Raw genomic sequence first — 23358 nt, forward strand, 5'->3', positions numbered from 1 at the left:
CTTCGTGCAGCGTACACGTTTCCCTATTATGTAACACTGCCACAGCTGTGTAGCCCTTCCTCCCTGCCATTAGCTCCTGGCTGCCTGTACCCTTGCTGCTACGTACTTCTTGTGTGATCACGAGCAAATTACTAAGTGCGTGCCTTGGTTTTCCTTCCTGCAAAGTCCTGGTGATACTACTACCCTATCTCAGAGAATAGCAAGCAGTTTGGAGACTGCTGACCCATATATACCAGGTAAAAAACTGTAATAGAGGATGCAGTAGATGTTTTTAAATATAAGGGACTACATGATCAAATAGGTATACTATATCTCTGCCATATGTAGTTCTAGGTCAATATATATTTAAACTCTGGAGGGTTTTCTTTTAACCGAAATTTAACCACACTTTGGTCAGTAAACCACTGAGAGACTATAATGTATGTAAGTTTTCCCTTATTTGCCTCTGATATAGAACATAGCTAAATGAACGAGCTTCTTCTCCAGTACTCCTTTTCTCATGTTAGCAGTGGTTGTAGTCCAGAGATGGCCTCATATTAGCATATCAGCACTTGTTTCACACCTTATCTTGTCCAAAAGTGGCTCTCACTGCAATTAAATCTTTTTTTGAAACCTTGAACAGGAATAGAATTATAGAGTCTTTACTGGGAGAAAAAGTTTTCAAGAGATGATTTCTCTAATAAAATGAATTCATGATTTGAGTGAAAAAAAAATTTGAAAAGAAATCAACCAATCTTTAAAAAAAATCAAGTGTTTGTAAATAACTGATAAAGAGAGAAGGAAGTAAAATTCATCAAGGTCATATTTATTATGAATTAGCCATCCAGCTCTGAGCTTTGAAACTTAATACTGTTATAAAAAGACAGCTCCTTGATTAGAGAGGAGCTAGCTACTTTGAAGGCTGCACTCACTTGTAAGTTAAAACTTCTCAAACCCCAACAGATTTTTCTGTATCTAACTTATGATTCATAGTGAGCCTTTAGAATTTTGTTTTTGTCTGCGTGATCCTAATGTAATAAGGAAGAATTATTACCTTAAACATACAAATGCAACTGTCATCTACTTCAGCTTTATCAGCTGGACTGGTCCCAAGAGGCAGTAATCACTCATAAAACCAAGGAACTTCAATATAGCTTGTGGATTCCCAGCACCACCAAACTCTTGCATGGATTAAAGACAGATGAAGTCTTTAGCATGTGTGGCTAGTGTAATAAGACGATTTACCATATATACTTATAAAAATGGTGTATCTGACGTATTTCAGATTTTCTGGGGACACTTACATACATCCAAAGTCCAGCACACGACTATATAGTCATGTCACGTGTGTGTTTGGTTTTGTTTTCTGAAGTGCGGAACAAACACTGGAAGAAAACTACAAAGACAAACATGAAAGCAGAGCTGAAAGCTGTTCAGAGCTACAGGTGGAAAAATTCCTCTGTGTATCAGGTGTCTTTCATTGTATCACCATGCAAAGAAAAAGCTGAAAGGTGAGGTAGTTTAGATACACTTTATATTCACCCAAATATTTGGTAAAGTAGTGGTAAATAGCAAGAACTGTAGCGAGATCTAAATTCACAATAAGTTTTTAAGAGATCCTATTTTTTCTTTAGGAATGAAATAATGAAATAACCCTTGTCAATCTCAAGGAATAGAATTGAAGTCAGCAAAGAGAGAAGCCTGAAAGCCTGAGGGGAGGGGGCAGGAGGAGCAATTGCTATTCACCATATGAATAGAAAGCAAAGAGAAAAGCAGACCTGACCTTTCAGGGAGACCTGGAAACAGCCCCAAGAGCACCGGTCATTAAAACAAAACAAAACACACAAAAAGGCATTAAGAAAATCTCACTCCAATAGGAAGAGGAAATGGTTTAAGGGGATTAGACCCAGAAAAAACAAAGCTCTGCTCTTCCTCAGGCTGCTGAGAAGTCCTAGAAATATTCTTCTACAGCATTGATGGGGCTGTGAAAATGGACAAATATTGGCAACCCCTTGACAAATGATAGTAATGAGAGGTGACATCTCTGGACCTCAACCAGCTAGCACACAATTGTCTCATTTTCATAGTGTGTCAGAGTAAATTTAGACTTTAGCACTTTGCTTGTCTTGTGCTCTTATCTCCTTTCCAGAGCAGAACACAGAAGAACATTTAGAACTTTACACTGACTTTGACCTGCAAATACAAATGCCAGCACCACAAAAACTAGCGCTGAATCATTTCTTTTCCTAGCTGTGACCTTTTTACCCCCCTTCTCTTTTATGCCAGTTCATTTCTTCATGAGTGGCTCTCATGCATCTATATCACAGAATCATTTGAGAAGGCTTAGTAGATTTGTACTGGATGAGCTGCAGGGAAATTTTCTCAGCCAGGAACCTGTCATGGTGGGCGACAATCACATTTCCCATTTTCTGGCAATCTTTCTTAGTAACTATAAGTTACTATAGTAAGTAACTATAAGAACAACAACAAAGCCCACAACAGCCTGGTAACCAGTTTCACAAAACTAAAACTGAAATGACCTAAAATCTTGGGATATTATGAAAAGGCACAATGACAAGGTTCTCATGGATGTACAAAAGATGACAATTTTGCCTTGGCACTGTAAGACTGGAATCTAAGTCCTTTCTGTCTTGAGACTAAACTGATGAAATTTTGGAGACACAGCCACACTTGGGTCAACTTTGGGATCAGGATTATACCCTATTCTTTTACTGAAGTAACAGCCTCTTCAGCTCTGCAAAAACAACTCATCTGGATGTATTGAGACTAGACACTTTAAAAGCACTGATGCTTTCTTGAAGGTCCTGACATTAAGATCCTGATGTCTTACTGCATCAAGGCATAAATATCAATCCCTTAAGCTTCAAAATTATTCAGAGATTTGGACTGTAAAATGGGAGGCAGTTTATGGACTCAAAACAGGGCTGAAGCTAGGTCCATTGAGGGTGGTTGGTTCTGCGTCTTCAGGAAACTTTGAATTTGAATCTTAGGCTCAACAGAAAGCAATAGTGATGAGGGAAGAGGAAAGAGAGGTATCAAAATGAAAGCAGGAAATACGTGTCATATATTTCAGCAGCACAGGGACTTTTGGAGAAGAGGTATTGCTATGACTAGATACTAGACTAGATTTGAATTAGTCCAAGTTCATGAAAGCAAAATAGGAGATTTCTAATACTACCTACTTCTGCTGGAAATACCAGAAAAATTCCTTCTGTTTGTGGTATTTTGGCACTTCTGGTTCCAAAAGATCAGAACACAGACATGAATAAAAATTAGAGAAAGGACTGAACCAAAGGTCTACCCAATATCCACAGATTAGAGAACACTGCCTCTGGTGCAAATTTTATGGCTGGATTCAATGAAAAATGGACGCAGGAGGAAAAAGCTAACGTGAACTTGTCAAAACCTTCAAAGACTTAATGCTTCTGAACCCCAGTTTTGTTCCACAAAAGAACAAAGACTCTTAGGGGCCCAATTCAGTGAAGCACATACATACAAATGAAGGAGTTGCTGAACAGAAGAGCCTTGAGCACATGTTTAAAGTTAAGCACTTACTCAATTGCTTTGCTGAACACAGGCCATGAGTTCTAATCCCTAGCAGTAATTTCCCATTTGGAAACCCTTTTCAGGGAAAGAAAGGGGAAGAAAGACAGTTGTTTAGCATGATATTTTTAGACACATTTTTAATGGAATATTTGTTAAGCTTTCTTCCATCCCAAATCCCCCTCTGCCCACTGTCTGGGTTTTGTGTGTGTTTTTTTAATGGTTAGCAATGCATCACAGTACAGCTGCTGTTTAAATATTTGCCTCAAAAATATGTAGTCTATGCTTAAGAAAAGTGGTTTGGCACAAACTGGACATTTTCAAACATCCATTTACCAGATGGATCACTTTGTTCAATTACAAAGAAAAAGATGGTGAAGGAGTTGAAAATCGAGTGGAATGTTCCTAAACACACAGCGTTGTTTACTATCTGAATGCCTCCTGGCATTCTATGAAAAGCTATCAATAAGCTCTTTAAAAATGTTCCTTTTCTTTTAAAAAGTCTGCAGTTTTAACAATAATAAAAAGGCAGTAATTCTACAATAGTCCAATGGAAAATGTGCTAAAGTATTTCTATAAATCAAATGTAACAGTTTGGCACTAGCTCTGAGGCTGTAAATTTAGTAAATTAGGACCAGATGATTTTAAAATAGAGACTTACATAACTTTCTTGTGTGATATATATATGTATTTTAATTTAACACAAGTTTGTCTGTCTTCATAAAATTACCTTGGCTGCTACCAGAATGTGATTTGATATTTAAGAATAATTTTTTTTCTGTAACTTATCAAGTTCAAGATGATTTAAATACTGAAGTAAGAAGGGGAACAGATTTCTTAAAAGACAGAAAGGAGTTTAATCTCTACTGATGCTCATAAGGTGTGGGGTGCTTTGTATCCCTAATGCCCCTGACTATTTCCTTCTCATTACTTTGATTAATGACATTCTCTCTTTCCATCTTCCTTTTCTTGCTCTCTTTTCCTTTTTCCACAAATTCAAGAATATCTCCATTCCTGCTCTCATTCCTCCTCCTTTATAAATGCAAGTTGGCTCAAGTGACTTTTCTTTTACCTATTTGCTTAGGTCAGGAGTCAGCACCTGGGACCTTGCATTTCCTATTGCTTTCTCACTTTTTCTCCTTGCATCAGAAAAAGATCCTTCTCTGAGGAAAAATGAAAATGAAATGATAAAACCAGTCCAGGGAATCTTTACACTAGCTTTAGTTCAAACTTTTTGACCCTGTCTCTATATACCTGAAACTCTCCCAGTTCATCTTTGGCCTTCATGTTAGCTAGCAAGTGTTTATACCACTAGATAGTCATGTTAGACCATTGCTCATGTCCTAGTGAGAGGGGATTGCATATATAAGGCCTTCATGATCTTCTCTGGGGGCTCACCCATACCACAGTCTTTCACTGGAACAAGTTTCTGGAGTGGTCATTGTGGAACCCTTCCGTGGTACCACCAGGGTCATTGTTGTGTGCTGCAATATCTTACTTTTGAAGTATGAGTCAGGTCCTTTTACAGTGCCTACTTACTGCCTAGAGAGGCAGAGCTGATATACTCTCTCTCAAAACTGTTTTGAAATTAGAAGAGAGCCTCTCCAATGCCCTGACATTCCCTGCAATTTTTAGCAATGGCTTCCGGGCATACATTCTTCAGGACTTTCTGATGTAAAAAATGAGCTAAGCTCTTTCCAAAAGGTAGCTTCATAAAAGCCACGAGCACCTGTGGAGACAGATCTACACAGCTCCCAGTCAAGGCTGAACTCCGAGGGGGCGTGGAGTTGAATCCTCATGTCAACCCTATGACTCAAGCCATTATCAGTTTAGGAGAAAAAATGATTAATCTACATTATGAGTCAGGCAGGATGTGTGGAAAAGGATGGACCCTGGGGTAAAGATGGAAAAGAGAATACAGGTGTCAAAGGAGTGACCAGCAAACTGCTGTTGTATGCAGCTTTCCCTTCACAAGATCCCCAAAATGGTGCCTCTGTCAGCTGTGCAAGCCTAAGTGTCCAGCCTGAAGAAAATAGAAGCTTAACTGTAGTGTACACTTGTGAGAGCCAAGTTATCTACAGTGCTGCCTCCCTCAGCAAAGACAGTCTGCTAAGAGGCGCCAGTTAAGCCAAAGCCAAGGCTCAGGAAGCTGCGTGGTGTGGGCCAAATCCTGGTCCCAGTGAAGTCAAGGGAAGCTTTGCCAGTGGGAAAAGCTTTGTCCTTTTCAACCCCTGCCTTTGGCTACCCTATTACTGGAAGCATTCAGAATTCACAAACGATAGCAATGGAAAAGAAAGGGAACAGAGTTCCCACGTTCCTTCTTTTCCAGTATTTTTTCCTGAGAGTCCTGCAACATGCAGTAATGCACTGATCTTTTCTTCAAATGACATTGGGCTGAACTGCTTGTTAAAAATAACAGAGGAGGAGGAGAGGCTTGGACATCAGTCATTTTCCTTTAAAGAATGGTTTGGGGAGAGCAGACCATAAACAGATTTAGATGGCAGCAGGGATAACCATTTTTGGCAGTTTTGTGGAGATGCAAATTTACACTGAGTATGAGATGAGAGTTTAAATACCAACACCCAAGAAGAGAAAAATAGAAAAATAAGCTAGACAGTGTGAGACATTTCACATGCTGGTTTCTCTTGTTATGGATATCAACTGACTTCCACAGATCTAGTTGAGATAAAAGAGAGAAAAGATGCTCCCTTTCCTATTGTATGGTATCCCTCCAACTGCCTCCAAAAGAAGTAAATTCTTCTGAAATTGCTCAAGCTTCAAATCCTCTCCAGGTCAATATTGCATCAGCAACCTGGTGGTAAAGGCAAAAAAAAAGGACTTTGGACTAATTTTAAAAAATGTTCCTAATTTGCATGTTATTACATTTTCATTTTCAATTCCTCTCCTCCCAGTGAAATTAACTGGTTGCTGACCAGTGGTCAACAACCAAGCTGCTGGCCCTACCAGGGAGAAATGATTTTGGTGCTATGAAAGGTTGGTAGTGAGAGATGGAGGGAGGAGAAACTTGAGGATAGAAAATATAACAATTTTTGATTATCTATGCTAAAAGAAATGTGGGAAATACTCAGTTAGAGGTTCCTAAAATCACAGATAACAAAAATAGTAGGCTTTGCAAGCAAAAAGGACACAGTTAACCTAGCCCAGTCACAGGACCGCTGCTTGGGTGATCTGTGAAGCTGATGGACAGCATATAGTTATGAGACATTGCAATTTAAGGGCAGTTTGGATTTTTTGTCTGTTATAATAACACATATTTTGCAAATCAAGCATCTCTGGTCCTGGGTTCTAAAAACAAGACTAAGATGTAGAAGTGCTCTGCAGAGAGGATCTATGTGTTTTCAAGGATTTTGATGCAGTATTTTTAATCTATGGGAAGGGTGTTTCAGGACTTCAACCCACGCCACTCTTTTTATGTCACCTTGTAGCTTCATTTTTTCTACATAACCTCCTTCTACACAGTCAGAGGAAAAAGCTGATATGTACTTTTGGAAGGAGAACCCTCCATTTTGCTGACTGCAGGATGGCCAAGGTAGGAGGCAAGGAAGGAGAGGGAGGCATGAAGGGTGTGGAGGTGAGAAAGATGGCACCTGCTGAGGAAAAACTTACTGATGCTACTCTTCAAAACTTTATCTTCCCAGATATCAAACACTAAGTGTGGAACTTCTGACACAGAAAGAGGAACCTTTTTATTCTAGACCTCTTTTTCCCACTTAATTGCTCATACTCACATGCCTTCCTTCATGAAAGGCTCCTTTATAGATGGGACGTAGCAGAGTCCACAGAAAGTAACTTCTCCGTTGGGTGAGCATTTGAATCAGGTCTCCATCCTTACAAATTCAGTACACTAAACACATGTACTGCAAAGAGCCTGGGATATCACCAAACTGGGATCATATTGCTATGGTGGATTTGTTGGCTTTCACCACATTTTACTCTTATTTTAATAATTTTAATAACTGGTAGTATAGAGGAACAAGAGCCATGTGGATAAAATCTTAACTCTAGATTTTCCTCAAACTGGAGAAGTTTAAATAGAAAGCTCAGGTAAAGATCTGTGCTTTTGGAAATTATGACTATGACTTCTCATGACAGCATAGAAAGCTTTACACGCCTAAATTGTGGGGAAGCTTCTAGTCTGAGGCAATTGCAATTACAATTCTGGATTCCTTTCATCTTAAACTAGCTGATGCCTAAACTGACACTTCCTCTTGAGTAACCTCCCTGTATTACATTTATCATATTTATCCATACAATTGTGAATTAGCAAGAGCAGAAGGCTTTTGCCATTCTCCATAGTTCTGCTATTTCCCAGCCTTTTTTAAAGCAAAAACATAACTCTACTTTTGGCATCAGTAAGCTGAATGACATGCACGCCACACTTCCGGAAGAAAGTCCGTCTTTTTTAACCCTTGTATTCAAAATATGCTGTGCCAGAGAGGAAAATAAAGGAGTGTATTCTACAAGCACAACTGCTAGATGGTTTTGTTTGTTTGTGGAATGAATAAGCCTTTTAAAGAGTCTCTGGAAGCATTAGGCCAGTGCATGTTGCATCTTAACATTCTTTTCTGTCTCCAATCTTCCCCACATACCTTAAATTCTTCTTGCCCTCTTGACAACACTGGTTCATGAGCAGGCAAGCACTGGAACATAGTCTGTCACAGTGTGGCAGCTACTTTGAAGGGTAGAATTTGCCCACACAGAACACCAGCTTCTGCCCTCTCTCCTACCCAGCACACCCATTGCATCAAGGTTCCCGGTGCTCTGACTTGCCCTGGCTTTCCAAAGTGCCTGTGGCAGCTCAGCTGTGGTTTCTGCTGTTTCACACAAATTCCTGCTTATGTTGCTGAGAATTTGAAGCCCTCCTAACTGAGCTACATGCTCTGTTCCAACCAGACTGTTGCAGCTGTGGTGCATGGACCACCATCTTCTCCATCCTCACCTGAAGTTAGTACTCAGCATTGGACCAGAGAAAAACCTACTTCACTTTGATTTACATCCTCTCTTTTTGTTTCCCTAGGGTGAGATGGGGGAAATGCTGTTTTAATAGTGATTCCACTGCTTCCCTTTCCTTTACTTATTTCCTCCTGAGAAGGTGACTGTCTGGTTCTAATAAAAATTGTAATGGTATGTATATTCTTCCTTTCCTTAAAATCTGAATTGACTTTTCAGTCGTTCACTGGACCAGGCTTGTGGCTTAGTGATTACCCAGTGCCAGAATATCTAAACTCCAATTGCCTTCCATAATTTCTCAAGCTAACAAAGGCTGGATTCACTTTCAAAAGCCTGTTGGGTGGGAGGACATCAGTATGTTTCTTTCTGGCTGGCATTTGAAGGAAAACAGAGAGGAGAGAGGGAGCTGCATTTATTCCCTTTATGTGAAGGAGGGTCACTAAACAGGGCCTTGATGGTTGACTTACAAGTTAAATGAGCGATTCCTGAAGAAGCACAGCACGAAATGCCCTTCTTGAGAATGTGAACAGCTTTTGTGTTTTATTATCAAAGGATGTGGGATGCCTTTAAGATTAGTTCACATATATTAAAGGAAATGCAGAATTCTAGAATGAATTAAATGATAAAGAATAGTCAAATTTAAAAAGACACTTCCATTAAATTTTTTTTTTCTTACAATATAACCTCGTATATAAACCTGACCACTATAGAAGATCACTGTCCACTCCTCCTTCTGCCAAGACAGGTTTTTGTTAGTGTTACATGCAATAAACTACTTGCCTTGAAAAGATTTCCATCACTGGTCAAAGAAAAAGAGAACAGAATTTGTTTTGGTTTGCTGAAATGCAAAATTTTCCCTTCTTTGGATGAAAATGAAATCTTTTTCTTACTATTTCTTATTGAGGTGAGATCAGGGCCTTTCTGCCCAGATAAATATAAAGCCTGCCCATACCAGTGGTGAATTTTTGTTACATTCTTTCCAGAAAACAGCAGCATTTCATCTTTTTTTTCACATTTCTCCAAGCAAGCAAATTCCAAATTCTGTCTGTGTATAAAACTATTCTACACTGAATAAATTCCATCCAAGGCACAGCAGCTGAACTAGTTTAGATAGCATGATGTAGGCTGTAGGATCGAGGCTAATTATTAGGACTTTCCTTTGCTCAAAAAGTGCAGTAGTATTATAACTAAATCTTGGCCCAATCTTTTGGCCAAGTATCACAGCAAGAAGTGATGCAGATGCTGCATAACGTTACCCAAAGCATAGTTAGGGCTTTGTGCAGGAAAAAAAGATAGCTTAGTGCTTTCAAAATCCAGAGCTCACAGACCCGTTCTGAAAAGGCTCTCTCAACTGTGAGAGAGACACTCTGCTGCGTCTCTCTCTTCTCAGGTTGTGTCATGGGGAAACGGGAACAAGGGATTTTTTGTTTTAGTAACCTTTTAGGGCAGGATATCTGCCTCGTGCTCTTCTCCTATCAGTGCTCACAGGGCACTAGTTGGCTGATCTGCTTCACTGGGTACTCCCTTCCCAGCCTGGCTGACAGCTCTGTTTCATGTTGTTTGCTGAGGGGTGTGGGAGGTGAGCGTAGAGCTTGGCTGAAAAGCAGCTCCTTTGGTTGCAGGACCATTTCACCTGCTGCCCTCCCCCATGTACCTCAGAACCTTATTTGGCCATTGGAAGGACATAGGGAAAACAAGGCCCAGTAGCACAGTGATAAATAAAAGAAGCAATAAGCTCACTGAAGTAGTGTATAAGAGAAACAGACAAGCACTAGGTTGCCCAAATGAGTGCAGAGTAGTATTAATTTGCCCTCAGCAAAAGCAAACAAACAAAAGCCATTGATGCAGGCACAAGACAAAGTCACAGAACTCATTTACTACTTCACTACAATTGCAGTGGCATAAAATATGAGACAGCGAATCAAGTCATTGCTATTCTGCGAAGCAAAAAGGCCCATTACACGAATCACCCTCCTGAGAACTTCAATAGGACCCTGCAGTTATAAATCCTGGCAATATAGCTCAAGTTGCCTCTACAACACAGACGCTGGTAAAGCCAGGTCTTGGCTTCTTCATCAGCATGTTCCATTGTATAATTTAGCTGATTGCCCAAGGCAACCATTCAAAACTTTCCAAGATTACACCTGAAACACAATTATTACATAGTTAAGGCATTGCAGTTGACAAGGTTATTAAGAAAAGCGAAGTGCTTGCACTAACCACGAATGTATACTTTCCACAATCCTCACTTCTTTTAGTAATGTGTCAAGGTTGCCGGATCACATTTACAAATGCCTCTTTCAAGGTGTATCTAATTCCTGATATTCATGATGCATCAGGGAACTCAGTCATGCTGCTAGCTCTGCCAGAAGTGTTGTACTAAGTGAGAGTATTTCACCCTTGGGGAAATTAAAAGCCCCCTCAAAGCTTATAGAAAACCTAAAATGGTAAACGGAGTAGGTGAGACAGAGTAGAGGGGAGGACTTGAATAAAATGAGCAGTGGGACTTTACTCAGGCAGTGGTTATGAGACAGCAATCTTTCTTCTTCCTTGTATAATACTGTTTTATCTGTTCCTTTACAATTGTAAAGTATAGCTATCAGCACTGATAAACTTTGGTTTATCAGTGCCCCAACATTTCATTCCAGTGACATCTACTTAAACATTTTTAATACGCATTATGGAGGATGATAAAGGAAAACAATATATACGAGGGAAAACACAATCAGAATTTCACATTAACACATCTGTTACTGCATATTAAGATCAGTCAGGGACATTATTAAAATATCAGAAGCAATGTAGGCTAAAACAAACAAGAAGGTACAGCTTCTAGAAAGTGCTCAGGTTTCATAATTTGATTGTAAAGCATTCTGAAGAAGAAGAACACCAATTACCTGAAAAGTCCTATATTGCTGGGATGACAGGAAAACAAATACACTCGGGATTTAAATATAGGTGAAATCAAAAATATGATTCTCTGGTATTTATCTAGTCTTTACTAACATTGTAACCAAACTCTTTAGAATTTTTAATGCATTTATTGTCATGACAATGATGCCAGAAAGGGAGGCTTTCACGTATAGGAAGAATGGAGTGTGAAGTGATTATACAGGGTTTTCTCAGGGAACAGGAATTTGGATGCCAGTCAACTACCGTGCTAACACCTTAGCCATTGCATCCTCTGTCCTTAGGAAATGTACCCCAGGAGAAAATCTTATCCTCAGAGAGTGAAAGGGAAAACATGCAAAAAACAAAACAAAACAAAACAAACAAAACAAAGGTCAAACTCTACAGTTTGACACTTCAAAAAGTATCAAAGAAACATTCCAAAAAGTTTTGCATTCTCCTAACAGGAAGCTGGCTGTGTATAATCACTGAAATAATTATATTCTTAAATAAAGTATCTAATGTTACAGCAACTAAGAAAGCTCTGTTCTCCTGAAACTACTGAAATTTGATGTTACATTCAAAACGATGTTGCCCAAAGCTCAGCACATATAAAATACTGCCTGCTTCATGTAACTCCTCTGAGTTTTTTCCCCAGAAAAAAACAAGAGGCCAAGCAGCTAGTGACATTATAGCAATGCATAGAGAGCATAGTCACAATGGCATTGCTCTACAGTGCAGAGAGCAGATGTTCACTTTTCTAATAACTGACACATCTCTTGTATTGACAGGGATCCATATTATTAGGGCACATGAAGTCGAGAAGAAAAATAATTTTGCCAGCATTTAGTAAATATGTGTAATGCAACTTCGTATTTTATCCTGGAAGTAGAGAATGGAGGAGGAGGTAACAGTTAAGGGTATTAGATTCTTTAGAAGCCAGGAAGTCATTTTAGCAATAAGATCCTTCTCTAGTAGGTTAGTTACATGAGCATTCAAGGATGCCACTGATCTATAGAATGAAGTTATGTTTATCATTTGGTAATACAAGATTATTCTTTACTGTTTTCCCTTAGGCCACAAGAAAGAGTCTTGAGTCCATCTGTGACCTAGAAATGCTGGGTAAAATACAACTTAGGCTAAAAGGAGAGATTTTATGTCCTGTCCATCTTAACAAGCTGAAGTATGTCACTGTTACTGTCTTCCAAATAATCCTGATTTTGCCATAGTCAGTTTGTAACAGCCATCTCTAAATCACTAAAGCTGTCCTCGCCTCAGGTGCCTAACCAATGTTTAAATACCAGGCCCTTCCCATGCAGAACGAACACTCGGCATTTTGATCCAAGATAATGGCTAGAAGACCATCTTTAGGGGCGATCAAGAACAAAAACTGATCCCAAAGACAGGAAGGAAACAGCTCAAAGTGAGCTCTTTCACCTGCAGGCCTCACCCTTCACAAGCTCACCAAATTCCCCAGCCAGCACCAAAGGCAGTTATGGAAGGGGGAGATGCGATGGACAGAGGCGGGTAGACCAAGTTTGGCACAGCACAGGGACAGCTCCCAGCCTCAGCCCGGCTCCCCTCAGCCTCACAGGCCCCTGACAGACCAGGCGAGGCCCTGAGCGGCGCTTTGGTGCCTCAACACTTTGTCACTTCAGAGCAGCTATTCCCAGGGCTCCTTTCACTGATGGCCAGGCCACTTTGAACCTTGAAAAGAACATAAATCTCTCAGCAAAAGAGACACACCAGCAGGGGTGGAGAGGTGGAAGGGGCAGCAGACAGAAAACGTTTTGTTCGGTGCCCATTTCATGTGGAGAATCTGAGGTGAACCGCTTTGAAACGACACGGGATTGTGAGGGAGCCGCTGGGTCACAGGAAGCAGGACTGTCAGCCCTCGCTTTGTGGGCGGGTTTCTTTTCTGCTTTAAGAGAGGGGGGAAGCAGCTCATCCGAGCGCGCCTCGCCCCTCCCGCCCCCCACCGCCAACGGCAGCTCCGCCGAGGTAACGGCTGCCGCCGCCGCCGCGGCGCGAGCCGGAGGCGGGGCGAAGGGGCGAAGGGAGGGGGCCGCTTCTCAGGGGCGCCGGCCAATGGGAGCAGCGCTATGCAAATGAGCGGCGTAGTCTGGCGGCGGGGCGGGCGGCGCGGCGCTCAGAGGCGGCGAGCGGGGCTGTGTCGAGCTGTGTGCCGCCGCCGTTGGGGCGATGCGCCGGGTGCCGCCGCGCGCCGCCTAGCTCCCCCCCACCTCCCGCCTCGCGCGCGCCGCCCCGCGCACCCACCGCGGCCATGAAGTACAAGGTAAGGTGGGGCCGCTGTCCGCTCCGCCGAGGGCCGCCCCGCCCGAGGGGCCCGGCGCGCTCGGGCGGAGCCGTGACGGGGCTCCGGGGCAGCCGCAGCCCTGACAGGAGCCTGGCGGGGGGGGGAAGGGGAATGGGGGCTTCCCTCAGCGGGTGCAGCCGTTGGGCAGCCGTTAGCCGGGGGTAGGGGGGAGGCCGGCCGGGAGGTGCCTCCTCCGGCGTCAGCTCTTAGGACGTCGGATCCCAGAGGAGCTGCCTAGCGGCATGACGGCGTAAGTGAGGGAGTACGGGAGGCTTTAAGTGGAAAAATAATGAGGCAATAAATGGAGATAAACTGGAAGAGAAATTTCAGATGTTTGCACCGCGTTTTGTGTTGGAAGGGGAAGGGTCTTCTGCAGCTATCCCTGTAGGTATCCCCATGATGACTAGGTTCCCCTCTTATTTACACCAGTGCTGGTAAAGGTATAAACATCTGCTTGTGTGAAAATGCATTTTTACTTGTCATATCCAACATTAATTTGGAACAGTTATTGCTGCTTCTCCCTTTGGTGTATCATCCCCTTTTCCAGATCTCTTTATGAATATATTTTATTATTAAATTACAGTTTTTCAGAGTGCCCTGTTTTGATAAGCTGAGAGCCAAAAACCAGTTGTATATTTTAAAATGCCACCCCTCTCCTGTCTTAAATGGAAGCAGTGATTTAGCTTAACCTTGTACCAGACTTTGTTTCAGAAGACACAATGTGGAGATTTCCATCATAATATTACTCTACTTAAAAACATCTGGGCAAGGCACTGGATTGCCTACAGGGCATTAGATTACTGTATAGACATACCGTAATCTGATGTGATTGGAAAAAAGGGGGAGAGAAGGAAAACTTTACTTTCTCTGCCAAAAATAACTTCAGCATCAATAAAAAGGTGATTTAGAAACGTCACATACATTACATACACTTACTTAGGGACTAACTTGCTTTGGAAGCAAAGTCTATCTTTTTATTGAATTTAGGCAGCATGTAATGTAAAAGAGCCCTGATACTGTGTGTTGAGCAAGGCTTACAAACTTGTGTAGAATGGGATATCTGAGTGCTACTGAGACAAATATATAATTTTTCTCTGTATTTCTGAGCTTGGCCCAAGCTTTCAGTAACTCGCTTGCTCAAACTTTGGGAAAGCTTGGAATCAGCTTTCAAGGCTGCTATCAGTTTCACTATCTCATGATTATTGAAAGTGACCAAGAAAAGGGAAATTGTGTAAGATACAGATAAAGATACTCAGTGACCTTGGAAATTTTGATCTGGATCTGCTGGCTTTTTTTCCCTTTTTTTTCTTGTTTTTTCTTTTTAAATAACTGCCTGATTAGAAGTCTGTGGTCAAATTCATCATCTATCCCTTTTTACTCCCCCCTCAGATTGGTTCAGGCAGACTTGACATTAGTTTAGGAGAGCTGTATTTCTTACCAGAAAATATCTGGCAATTGAGAATAAAAGAGCAGAAAGTGTCATTGTTAGTTCAGGGTTTATGAAATACTTTCCAGCTGCCTGTGACTAAGCAACACTTGTGTCTCAGTGGCAAAATAATGGTCCTGCCCAGTTATACAACTCCCTGACTCTTTTTTTTTTTGTCACCATTCATCCTTCTTGTGCTGTGAGGGCATCATGTTTCATATGTAGCTACAAGGCACTGCAAGTGTAGGAACTGATAAGGTAGCTAGCCCCTACAGGGGAAGTGTTGCCTGCTCTGTAGTGTTTCTTTTGCCCTGTCTGCCTGGAATGAGCACTTTGGTTCAGGGAGGTGATTACGTAATGCTAGACGGCGTGAGCTAGACAAAGAAAGAGCAAGCCATAAAAATGAAGACAGTTTTTTTTGGCCTCAAAAACCTTCTTGTCAGACTAGGGTGTTTACTTTCCCTGGGAAATGTGAAGTATTTGCTTATACTGTTTAACTAGGACAAACATCCTTAGATCTAGTTCTTATCCCTGGAGGTTATAATGAAAATATCTATATAATGAAAATACCTGCTCATTTAGCTTTTGCTATTTTCTTTCTGTTAGGAGTACAAACTCTTATACCCTTTATTCTATGCAGAAAATGAAAGAACAGGGTGTACTAGTGTCTTACCTGGCAAAATACTATCACTTCAGAGGTGGCTTGGCTTCCAAGTGTGGAGTTGGGTCTGCTTGACTATTACTGGTATTCTCCAGGTGGTATTGTTTTGGGGGCTTTCATTCTTTACTTTACTGTGATAGTCCATAAGATAAGGCCTCGTTTAATGAAATGATTGAGATGCTCATTATAGTCCAAGGAGAGTATTAACAGTTGGATATAACAGGAACTGACTCCTGAGTGAGGCCCTGAGTGTGTGTCTCCATCCCTTCTGACTTTACTTTCAGTGTGACTGAACACGAGGTCATTGCTGGTCTGGAGTTCATTTCTACTACCCAGTCAGTATTTTCTCCCTATTTTCACTCATAAACCCTTTGAAAATTTGTCCCCTCTCCTTACTCTTTTTGATCAGAATTTCTTTCATTCTCTGTCCTATTTTTCAAACATTCTTATAAGAAAAGAATCAAGCCCTAGTCATGTGAAAGCCAGTGGGGCAATCCGTGTAGATTTCAGCAAGTTCAGAATTTTACCTTGTATCTGTCTCTACACTTTTATGTCTCTATCTTTTGTTCACAGTGCCTGATTCAGTGATGATGTGACTGTTTAGGAACAAATTTGACCCCAGGTTAAATCCTATTCTACTATTCATGCTCTAATTGGATACTGGAGAATACAAAAAACAGCCTAACTGAGCCATAGGAAGCTGGGAAATGTTAAGCATAAAAAATAGGTAGATGTTGGCTGTCAGTATTAGTCCTACTTGTCTGAAAGCTACTTTCAGAAACTAATTCCTGTAGGGTGCAGTGGTATTACAGCAATACTCCAGTTCCCATCGTGTCCTCATAGGATGCCATTCTGGTATTCTGTATTTCAGAAGATAAAGTCAACCATCTCTGAAAACAAACCCAGACAAAGATTCTGAGGATGAAGGAGCTACAGCTGAAATATACCACAGTAGGAACAGAAATGTCAGTGAGATTACCATGATCAGACAAGAACATGGATAGGAGAGGATCTCTCTGGTCAATGATTCCCGTCCCCTTCCCTCTCAGACAACAAAAGTGTGAAATGACAAAAAAGGGGAAGGGGCACTATCATAGCAAGGCTTTTGTGGTTTGTTGGCTGTTCACAAGCAAGATGAAAAAGAAAGGGAAAGGAGAAAGGGGGACTTACCCTTTCACTAAAAGATCCAAACAGTTGATGAAAGAGAAGAAAGAACTGCATTCCTTACCTCATGTAAGCCAAAAGGAATGATGTAGATGTAAAATATGAGGTCTTGATGATCTATTTTTAGATAATTTGTTGGGCAAGGAAGAAGCCTAAGTAAATAGGGTTTGAAATGCCTGCCATTTGTGCTAAAGCACAGTGCTGTAATATATAGACTTGATTACAATGCCTGCATGCCAAGACAAACAAAATAGTGTCACTGGGAAGAAATACTATATTCCCGAGCAGAAATGCTTGTGAAAAGCTGCTTGTAACCCTGGCAATGAAAGTCTTTTAAGTATTAGGCCATGTAATGGGAAAAGAACTGCCTGTACTTTACTAACCAAATCCTTTCTGTTTTGTTTATTCCTCACACTCCTCTTTGTCACCCTGTGATCATTGAGATACTAAAAAGGAAAACAAGCCTAAAAGGATTGTAAAACCTTGTAAAAGATAGCATTAGAAGAACAAACCAACAAAGTGAAAACTGCCCTAGTTTGTGTTGTCTTTGTTAATAGGTATCAATTTACAATGCAAGTTTTATGATTTTTCTCTCTTCTGTGCTATGGGGGGAGATGGCAGGAATCTAGCAGAGTCAGGCCTAATGACAATTATCAGGGGCAGTATTTGTGAGATGTAAAGGTAGGAAGGACTGGCTCCTTCCCCAAGCTTGGAGGCCCACTGTCATTTTCAGACTCTTGCTGTTCCCTGCTGTAGCCTCTGTGTGTCCCCTAGAAGATGCACGTACCACTCATCCACCTTCAGTTTTGCATAAAGTGGATATTTATATCCCTAATAGAGATATTTCCCTCAGCACCTCAGGGTCTTTGAGCAATTGTCATGATAGAATTTATTTGCCTTCCTAAAGACTTTGCAAGATAGCATAGTGCTGTTAGTTCTGTTTTTACAAATGGAGGTGCTAAGGCTTACAGATGCTACAGGACTTGCCTCAGAGGAAGGAGAGGAGCCATGCCAAAGCACTGTAGCTATCAGCATGCAGCTTTTTGCATGATTTTTAAACCTCTGGGTTTTTTATGCTAATAGCTGCTCACAAGTAACAGATATCTCTGTCCAGAAGTACCTAGTATAAGATGGGGAAGCAGAACTGGCACATGAACAGTCTTCCTTATATTTTTGATACTTCCTTTTTGGTTTGATCCTAGGAAGTACTAGAGACATCAGATGATTATAATCTGTGGGTTTTACTTGCACTTTTGAGATCCTGCCAAAGATTGCGGTCACGTTAGACTATTTTGCCTTGAAGCACCTTGGCCCACTGTTAATCATTCCGAACAGTGCCATGTTATCAAAGAATGATCAGAGGCAAACTATTAGATCAGAGTGCAGCAGAACTGCTTCATAGACAACAGTTCTATGGAAACACGTTCTGAAAAGGAAATATTCAAGTGCAGGAGGACAGACTTCTGCAGCCCTTTTAAGCCAATGACCACCATTTTGCAGAAGGCAGGCTAGCCCTTTGGATCCCTCATGGATTGCTATTGTGGAATGATTAACATCTGTTGGACCACAGTTCTTAAGACCATGTACAAAAGTGGCTGAATGTTCCCTTATTGTTTCTATTCTCTCCCTTTTTGGTACTTGTAGATAATGAAATGCATGTGACATAAATGTATACATTTTATACACACACACACACACACACACACAGTTAGAGATACACATACATGCATGTGGGGGAAATCAGTAGATCACCTTTGGAATGTTATGTCCACAAGCATGGTAACAATCAGGAATAGAAAAGGTTATCCTTGTACTGATATCTTATCACTGAACATTGAACTCCTACGTGTGCTGGCTCAGGAGAAGTTTATATTACTGAATTGCCCGTGGTCTACTGCAACATTACAAATTCCAGAGCTATTGCAGTAAAGCTGGGTGTGACTAGTGACCTATGCAGATAAAAGTTCAACAAATAGGGAATTTTTGCTTAGTTGTGTGCTCCTCCACGTTCTGCTACTGGAACAGATGTATCTATTAACCACTTTGGTGAGCTTTAGAAATAGCAGGAAATGAGAATATTATTTTTCTTTTTGCAAAGGAGCTGACACTCCTGGTAGCGCACAGAAGTGCAAGAAAGGAGGACATTCCCTCAGCATCTGCAGAGGGCAAACAGCCTTGTGTATCTGTGCATACACAAAGTAGAAAAACGTGACGTTGTCATATTTTACTATTGAAGATGTTAGGAGCATGGGAATGAATTCTACGTATAATACGTGGACCAGGATCACTCATGGGCCCAGCTAAAGTTTTTGTTTAGTTTATTTAGATTCATTTATTTTAGATATTTAGACACTCAGGTGTCATTGATGCCAATAGGAGTTAGGCACCTGCCTGTCTCTAAGATCTACAGTTCAATTTCAGTTTCATTTTAACGTGACGTAAGCACTTCGGAAGAGCATGTGCAGCTGTCTAGCTTAGCTGTAACATTGGTGGAGAACCTGTATCTTCTTCTGCTGTTTCCATTTCTGTCTATACTTGATGGAGAGAACAACTGAACTGCTTGAGAGTGAAGTCCGGATACAACCGTAAGAGCCAACGTGCAGTGAGATTTGGAATCGTAAATGTGCAAGGCACTTCTGAAGATACTTCTTTATGTAATGCGTGCCCTTTGAGCATCTATGCAAGTGGTGAATATTTATCTATTACAACTGTACTCTCCTTTGCCCAAAGAATAGTCTTCTGGAACTGTACTGGAAAACAAATGCTGTATATATTCTTTAATCAGGCTACTGCCAGCTAAAGCTGCATTTAGAGGCATTCCTTGCTATCTGTAAATGGCTGCAACTCTTAGCATTGGTGAGGCTAGATCAGCTTGTAAGCTATAGCAGCAATGAATGCAACTTGAATTTTGCTGCCTGTCACAGGCTGCTCTTAGAAAGTGACCTTTTTCTTTTGCCTGTTGGTCTAGACATTACAGTAGTGGAAATTTTAAGGAGTTCATTTTTCCACAGCAGATTTGGATGTAGCTTGTGTTTGATGAGAAACAGGACTGCTAAAGTTATAGCTTGCTGTTCTAGAAACACGAGCGCATAGCGTGACAAAAATAGTGATTTTTTTTTTCCTCTGTAGGGATGAGGTCTATTGTTGCTTTTTGTTGTTGTTTTAAAGACACTTTATTCACAGTCAGGCTGTATTAGGCTGTGTGAAAAGGAAGAGAAGTAGGAATGGGTTTACTGTACAGGAATGCAGTCAGCACGTCGGAGGCCATTTCTTTGACAGGCCTTATTGACAGAAAGGTTGAGAATTTTATCAGGAACGACTCTGTGAATCATTTGGCAACAATCTTGGAAAGTGCTGGAACATCTTAGAAGTAAATCTCCAGTTCTCCAATGAATGTCTTGCTCATTTGAGGGCAGGGGGAGGAAAATGCAGACCACGAAAATTCAGTGATACTGTAAAGGATTTTTTTCTAATCCAAAAACTTAAGTACAAAACAACTAGAAGTGTGTGCTGCCTGTTGGACATGTGGTTTGCAGTAGGTAGATTCATGTGAATGCCCTTTTCCTAGGGCCTCTACATCCAGTTATAAAACAGTTATGATAATCAGCTATTTTTTACCATTTCTAGAAGGGCCTAGGTTATGAGCAGATAATCTTTTTTTTTTTTCCCCTCTCCCTGCTTGTACTGCTTTCTCTTACTTGCAGCCCAGAAACTGCACAAAACTATCCATCACACAATCAAGAATATAGGTGAAGTTTCATTTCAATTTCAGAACAAGCATCGAACTACATCTGATTTAAGAAAACAAACAAACAAACAAAAAACCCCACCTCCCCCAACACTTCCCTAGAAAATGTCAGCTTGTCAAAATCGAGATGTTCTGGGAAGGCTGTTAAATTTTATTGGCCAGTGCCCAATGGTATGAAGAGGAGCCTGACCAGATCTGGCAAACCTAATCTGGCTTGTCCTGTTCCTATGCAGCGTGCTTCCTATCACACCACCAGCCTGCTGGGGAGCTGACAGGAGCTGGGAGCATCAATTCCCAAGCTCATTTTTACCTCAGGAACCTGGATTCTCAGGCTTTCCCAAGTTGCAGCTGCTGGGTGATGTCCCAGACAGCTGACACCACTCAGAGAAGATAATTTTTGGAAAGAGAGGAGAAGAAATGCACATCTCAGTTCAAGTTAAGTTTTAGATTTAAAAATGTGTGTGTGTGTGTGTGTGTGTGTGTGTGTGTGTGTGTGTGTGTATTCATGTATGTATGTATACACACACACACACACTTCCAAAGCTGAAAACATCAGACAGAAATAAATTGGTGGCAGATACAGAAGTCTTATCTCTACACAGCCACGGTTTCTTGACAACTGATTTATGATTGTTTCCCTGAAGAGTTGTATAGGTAAGCGTTAAATCTGGGGAGAAGGGTGTTCTTTTAAGGAAAGTTTGTCTGGGAGAAGGCTTTTCACCCATGCCAGAAAATGGAAAATTGAGAACTCAAAACATACAGTCCAGGATTCTTTCCTTCCATCCTTTCATTTTTTTTCCTTCTGCTCTGCTTCTTCAATTCTTAAGCATTCAACATCCAATCTCCTTTCATTAAATTTTTAATTGCTTGCCCAAGGGAATGAGGTTATGTTTTCCACATGCTTTTTGATTTTGGTGTACTGCAGTTTAATCACAATGAGATCATATTTACTTTAGGGCTATTGTTTGTATGCTTTATTTTTTCCCTTCCCCGCCCCCCCCCCCCCCCCCCCCCCCGTTGATGTCACAGAAAGCACACAGCCTTCAGGCAGATTTGAAAAGGCCTTTTTAAGTCATGGAACTAGATCACACCCTTCCTTGGGTGGAGGGAAAGGAAACTGGTTAGGAGGGTAACATATACAGAAAACTTTGCAAGTTAGGTGTGGTGGATTTTCCCAAAGTATTGATACTTCTTGAAGGTACAGGGCATGTGGTTTGCCCTTAAAGAAAGAGAGGAGAAAAACGGTCTTTCAGCTCTCCTGTAAAACCCCCAATGGGACAACAGACTAAGATCAGGTTATGTGATTAATAGATCACTGCTCTGCTTCACTGTAAATTTTACTATCACTGACCATATATGCCTTTTATGATACCTCCAAAACAGGGTGGGTGGTCTGACAACTCAGAAGCAGAGCACATTAATCTCACAGGCATTCCCGTGATGCTAAGAGAAAAAGTATTACCTCAGATATGCCCTTTTCTAGCCCAGCTATGACCTGTTGAGTCTCTCTGCATAGAATCCAAACAGAAGGTTGCTATGTGGTAAAAGGGAGTCGCCACTTTGGTTAGGTGGATCCCCCTACATGCTCACCAACCACCTCAGAGGTTTTATGTGATTCAGATGACATTCATAGTACAATCATCCTTTTCTGCATCAAGAATCAGAGGGGTAAATCAATTCATTATTTAGTATCATCTGGCCTAAAACTTACATTTCCAAGATTATCTTTGTAATGCCCAGGAAAGCAAAGTACCCCAACCACAACCACCTCAAATCCCCTCCAGCTAAAATAAAGTAATAATTCCCAAAACAAAAAAAATCAAAGCGCAACCAGAAAGAGGCAAAAAAAAATCATCCACAATAAACAAAACCCCTAGCCTGCTGTCCTCTTAGGCAATATTAAGTTATCATTCTATTGCTTTTAATACATACTGGCAGTGTATTCTGAGACGGAAAACTTTTGCTTTGTTTTCAACTCATTATTTGTCTAGTTTAAAATGTCAGGCACAAGCGATAAGCTGATGTACTGAGTGCAGAACTATGAGGTATTTTATTCACCCAAGCCAAAGCTTTCATTAGCGTCTTTTGATTTTAATTTTCATTTTTGCATTTTCTCTTTCTACTTTCTCCCTCTCTTTCATCACTAGGAAGCTGTGCTTATTATGCATGTGGCTTCATGTATTTGGATTCCTTTCTGAGCTGCTGGTTCACTACTGGGGCTCAGTTCTGCAGCGTACAGTGCCGAGTGCCTGGGAAAAACTGGACATGTGAATGTCTCCTCTTTGCTTAAAATGGAACAGCTATTCTGGAACAAAAAAAATTCTTAGAACCGAGTATGCTTAGTTGCTCACATGTTCAGATTAACTTTGAATCCCAGTCTTGCATGACCTGATGGATCACATCAGCATCTTGAGCAAAAGTGTGAAATGCCTCAGCACTAGCTGGTCTGCTAGGTTAGTGCCTGCGGCCCCTGCTGGGTGGAGTATTGTGCCTGCGAAAACTGGCAGTGACTGTATCTGAAGCATGCCAATGGGAAAAGTTAAGAGGTAAAATGGCAACATACAGGCAACCATCATGCCCTACTTGGGCTTACACCAATATGAACCAGTAAGGAGGAAACATTCCCATTTTTCATCCTG

The 23358-nt window shown here is 41.1% G+C and overlaps 1 protein-coding gene across 1 annotated transcript in view; it reads left to right on the forward strand.

Moving 5' to 3' along the window:
- The first annotated feature begins 13568 nt into the window (after window positions 1–13568).
- NEDD9 (neural precursor cell expressed, developmentally down-regulated 9) overlaps window positions 13569–23358 on the forward strand; it is a 40799-nt gene continuing 31009 nt past the window's right edge. Inside the window, exon 1 of the mRNA XM_062569977.1 lies at window positions 13569–13699. Coding sequence (XP_062425961.1) covers window positions 13688–13699 — 12 coding nt within the window. The 5' untranslated portion in view covers window positions 13569–13687. The remainder of the gene's footprint in view (window positions 13700–23358) is intronic.

The sequence above is a fragment of the Rhea pennata genome, chromosome 2 (genome assembly GCF_028389875.1).
Source record: "Rhea pennata isolate bPtePen1 chromosome 2, bPtePen1.pri, whole genome shotgun sequence".
Classification (NCBI taxonomy): Eukaryota; Metazoa; Chordata; class Aves; order Rheiformes; family Rheidae; genus Rhea; species Rhea pennata.